This window comes from Trachymyrmex cornetzi, unplaced genomic scaffold (assembly GCF_001594075.2).
Source record: "Trachymyrmex cornetzi isolate Tcor2-1 unplaced genomic scaffold, Tcor1.1 scaffold392, whole genome shotgun sequence".
NCBI classification, from domain to species: Eukaryota; Metazoa; Arthropoda; class Insecta; order Hymenoptera; family Formicidae; genus Trachymyrmex; species Trachymyrmex cornetzi.
In genome coordinates this window covers 512,221-516,632 of record NW_017298663.1, presented here as the reverse complement: position 1 = coordinate 516,632, position 4,412 = coordinate 512,221, and the positions used below count along the sequence as shown (strand labels likewise).

At 29.1% G+C, this 4,412-nt stretch overlaps 1 protein-coding gene and 1 long non-coding RNA gene across 2 annotated transcripts in view; one reads left to right on the top strand and one right to left on the bottom strand.

The window, feature by feature from the left end:
* Positions 1-1,772, top strand: part of LOC108764055 (uncharacterized) — an 8,118-nt gene extending 6,346 nt beyond the window's left edge. The window contains exon 3 of the long non-coding RNA XR_001940253.1: positions 1,761-1,772. This is a non-coding gene — a long non-coding RNA (uncharacterized LOC108764055). The remainder of the gene's footprint in view (positions 1-1,760) is intronic.
* Positions 1,773-1,983: 211 nt separating this feature from the next.
* On the bottom strand, positions 1,984-4,264 carry PCID2 (PCI domain-containing protein 2). The gene is made up of 5 exons (XM_018512041.1): positions 4,046-4,264; positions 3,923-3,964; positions 3,199-3,320; positions 2,640-3,121; positions 1,984-2,544 (listed from the first exon to the last, which is right to left on the bottom strand). The coding sequence occupies exons 1-5, from the start codon at positions 4,064-4,066 to the stop codon at positions 2,027-2,029; spliced, it is 1,185 nt and encodes a 394-aa protein (XP_018367543.1). The 5' UTR covers positions 4,067-4,264; the 3' UTR covers positions 1,984-2,026.
* Positions 4,265-4,412: the final 148 nt, after the last annotated feature.

Below are 4,412 nucleotides of genomic sequence, written 5' to 3'. Positions count from 1 at the left end.
CATCTACTAAACTAATAAAATTAGTACAATATTATCAGTTTTTAACTCTTAATCGCTTTAATATTCACAAGGACGCGAACTCCCGTAAGGATGTCGGTCTTTAATAGTATCTCGTCGGTGGTGAAATGTAATAATTGCAATATCCGTAATTGTTAATTAAATCATGTTGCATGTATACTGATTAGTTTGTCGATTTTAACTCACCATTTTTGCCTGTTGAAAGACGGGCTTCATTGACACCGTAAAAAGCCAATTTATAAATCTGAAGTGCGATAAGTGTATATATATATGTAGATATTTATTATTAATTATAAGTATGTAGATATTTTTTTCTACTTCGCTGAATCCAAGTATATGTACAGCCAACGATATTAGTCATTTTTAAAACTGAACTTTTAGATATGGAGAATAAAATACAAATAATAAAATACGGAACTTGAAGATGCATACCTCTAACTTCATCTTTACATAGATGTTTGAGGGAAATGTATTTTAACAGACGATAATCTAAATGATGCTAAATTATCGTAAATGATTACATAACAATAAAATGACAACATAATATATTATAAAAATTACAGAAATAAAGTGCACCCTCAAGCTGCATTTTATATACAAGTTTTTTAAAACAGACTTTCAGCGACTTTCACCAGGAGTAAGTTACATAATATCTGCAAACAATACAAAGTTTACATTTTAACTAAAAATTAATTGTTGACAGTCCGATTTCGGACTTTTTTGGCAGCAAAAAATTCGAGAATTTTTTAACAGCAAATTCAATTCTTCCTTGACAAATTGGAGACGGAACTCTTAATCTTAAAAATTAAAGCCACTTTTTTGAAAAAAATTGTTATCTTGGCTTCTAATAATCACAGGATATATTTTTTTTAATTTTTTCGGTAACAAAAAATTCGAGAATTTTGAAAATATGATACTAACTTTCGCAAATATAAAAGTAAATTAGTGTTACATGAAAAATATATTTTGCAACTATATTCAACAGTTACACTAACATTTGACAAATTATTTATTAATTATTTGTTTACATATGTCATATTTGCATCTGCAATTAAATTCACAAAAACAATTTTATACTGATTCCGTACATTTAATTGTCCAATTGGACACTTTTTACAGTATATTAAATGAAGAAACATAGTATATTATATTTTACCTATATAGGACTAAATTTATTTTTATGTTATATTCTCTGATTTACATTATATCAAAGGACATTATTCAAGCTAATCAATGATTGACTACAATTATCTAACATTATTCAAACAATACAATGATTGACTGCAATTAACTATTGTTATGCGACAATTTTTTCCAAGCTACATTATAACTGCGAACAGGATAATAATCATTTTCACGTTACCAGCGTTTGTTAGAGAGAGCGAAGTATAAATTTACATTATGTTTTGTTTTTACCGTTTGTAATATTGTATGTTTTTAACATTGATAATGATCCGATCGCGATCGAAACGTCTGTTTGTTTATTGCTAGCTCATTGTATTAAATCTTAACTAAAGGATATAATTGTTTCTTTTACTTATGTTCAAACTTCTATATTAACGATATTTAATTTTATAAAATAATTTTTGGCTTGTAGCCCTTTTTCTTTATTGTTTTTTAAATTTTATGAACCTTATTACTAATAGACATAAATCTATCTCATTTTAAGTTTAAAATGAGAATTTCATGCAACGCAAACAGACCTATTGCCGCAAAATTATATTTTTTCTCTACAGTTAGAGTAGAAATAAAAAACAGACCTCGTGTACCATAGAATACATAGTTTATGACAGTTTATGATTGAAATTCTTATTCTGTTCTACATTCCTTTCTTAAAAATGAAATTAATAAAAAAAAAAGTCAAAAGTAGAGAATAAAACTTTTTTTTAAAAAATTACCACAAATTTCTTTTACCATTAACTTAATTAATATCGCACAATATTGCATTGCAGAAAATAATATATTTATTGTGTGAAGTAACAATAATTACGATTACAGTTATGATCAATTACGGTATAATGGTAGATAATGGTGGAAAAGGATTTTGTTTCGATATAACTAATTTTTTATGCTGATAAGATATGTAACCTTTAATCTTGCCTTCAAATATTAAATTGGCAAGAAGACATTCCGTTTCGTCCATATCTATATCCTCCATTCCATACATCTGTAACGCCACAAGTAAGCTCAACACTGGTATTTGATGTGTATTTAACGCCAAGTATACTTTCTTAAATAAATTTCTATAAGCGATCAGTTTGAGTTTTTCCACGATTAGATATATGCCTGCATCAATAAAAAAAGTTTCGTGTTTTGCCATTACTCCTTCTAAAGAACGTAAATCTCCTTTCCTTACAGATTCCATCAGCTCCCAAAATTCCATTAAATTATATTTCTCTAAGAGACGTTGCTTGGGCATATATCCCAGTAGCATCTTGACAGGTATAAGATAAGTCAAGATCAATCTCTTATTTTTTGAGCATTGTATGTGACAATGTTCAAATGCATAAGTCAGATATTCATCAGCTAAAACAATTTGATAGAGTATTTCTCTAATATTATTTAAATAAAAATAATAATCACTATAGTTCGCAAGAAATAAAATAGAAAAGTATATTTACCTATCTTATAATCGCTGTCAAACATGGCTTTCCGGCCAACGAAAAACTTATAAGTAATTTGTTGCGCTAATGCAAAGTGATCTTTATAAGGGGATGATTCTATAGCCCGTATCAAAGGTCTGCACAAATGTAATTTATTAATTCTGAAATAGACTTTCAGTAATTGATTAATTAAGGCTAGCATTCCCCATCGTTTTGTGTCTTCTTCTGAACTTCTACTGTCAGCCGCACAAACTCGGAAACAGGCCATCAAGCATTCTGCACATTTCTCCAGTACTTCACCAGGCTTTACATTTTTATTATTTTTAGAATTTTCTGCACCTATTGCCGATAATCTTAGTTCCAAACACATTACATTCATTACTGGTAACATCCAGTTTTCTTCTTTCTGCATTTGTAGAATCTTTGCAAGATACTGTACAGCAGAGCTTTGATAATTGTACATAGCTAAAGGATCGTTCTTGTTCATAGCAGATACAGCTCTATGGAGAACAAAAAAATTGATTACACACAGTGTAAAGTACATTTGAATAAGTTGTAAAAAAGGAATGTATTTTACTTTAAGTGACAAAGTACCAAGTCGTCTAATGGAGTAGATATATGCTCCATAGCTTTGTTTACAGCAGTTTCTGACCCTATTTGAGGTATTGAGACATGATTATGTCGCAGAGACAAGAGATCCTATGAACAAAAATTAATATTCACATTGATTGATGTAATCCTAGGGTAATTATACAGTTTAGTACAATCATCTAAAAAATCAATAAAATTAAAATCATTTGATGCATTTTTACTTGAAATGAAAGAATTTGTGTGCTTAAAACAGTGAATTTTTGTTTGTAAAACAGGTCATAAAGAATATTGAATTTATGTTTTTAAAACACGTGAATTTTATGTTTTTGAAGCAATAAATTTATGATTGTAAAACAGTGAATGTGTTTTTAAAGAAGTGAATTGTGCTTTTAAGGCAATAAATTTGTTTTTAAAACAGTAAATTTGTGCTTCTAAAGCAATAAATTTGTTTTTAAAACAGAGAATTTGTGTAATTAATGCAAAATGTATACATAGCGCTATATCAAGTCAGGACAAGTATCTTAACCTAGAGTTTTCAACTTTAACGCTCAATATCTCTGTTCGCAGGGCAGAGCGACGCTTATTTCTGCCAGATTCTCTCATTTTATGCAAAAACGCATCGAATAAGCCTAATTTTATTGATTTTTGAGGTGATTGTGCTAAACTGTATAATTATCAATCCTACATGAAAATATTCATGCATTATTTACCGCCAATCCTTCTCCATCCTGATTAAGCCATACCCGTCGAATCTGCAAAATAAACAAGATGAAAAATTATTTTAATATAATAAATTACTGTGTTAGTGTTTATCATTCAACTTTACATCGCACCTGTATTACATAAGAATCCATTTTAATTTGTAGTTAAAACATAAATAATAAATCTTTGCGAATAAATTTTCAATAAAATGATAGATTTTATTTTAGAGATATTATAGAGTTCTAGAACAGTTCTCTTTTATCAGAGAAGCGCGACCGACTTTAGACTTATGTCAATGGCTGCGGTTCACTTGACGCTATAAACACTTCGAAGCATTTGAGCGACCAATCAGAACAAAGAATTGACTAATCAAAAAATGGCTGCGTTCAGCAGAGAAAGCAGCTTTACAACTGTGTAAAATTCTTCAATATGATTGGTTTTGCCCTTCTCATTGGATCTAAATGTATACAAATCATCGACATCTAGAATGGACTGCTG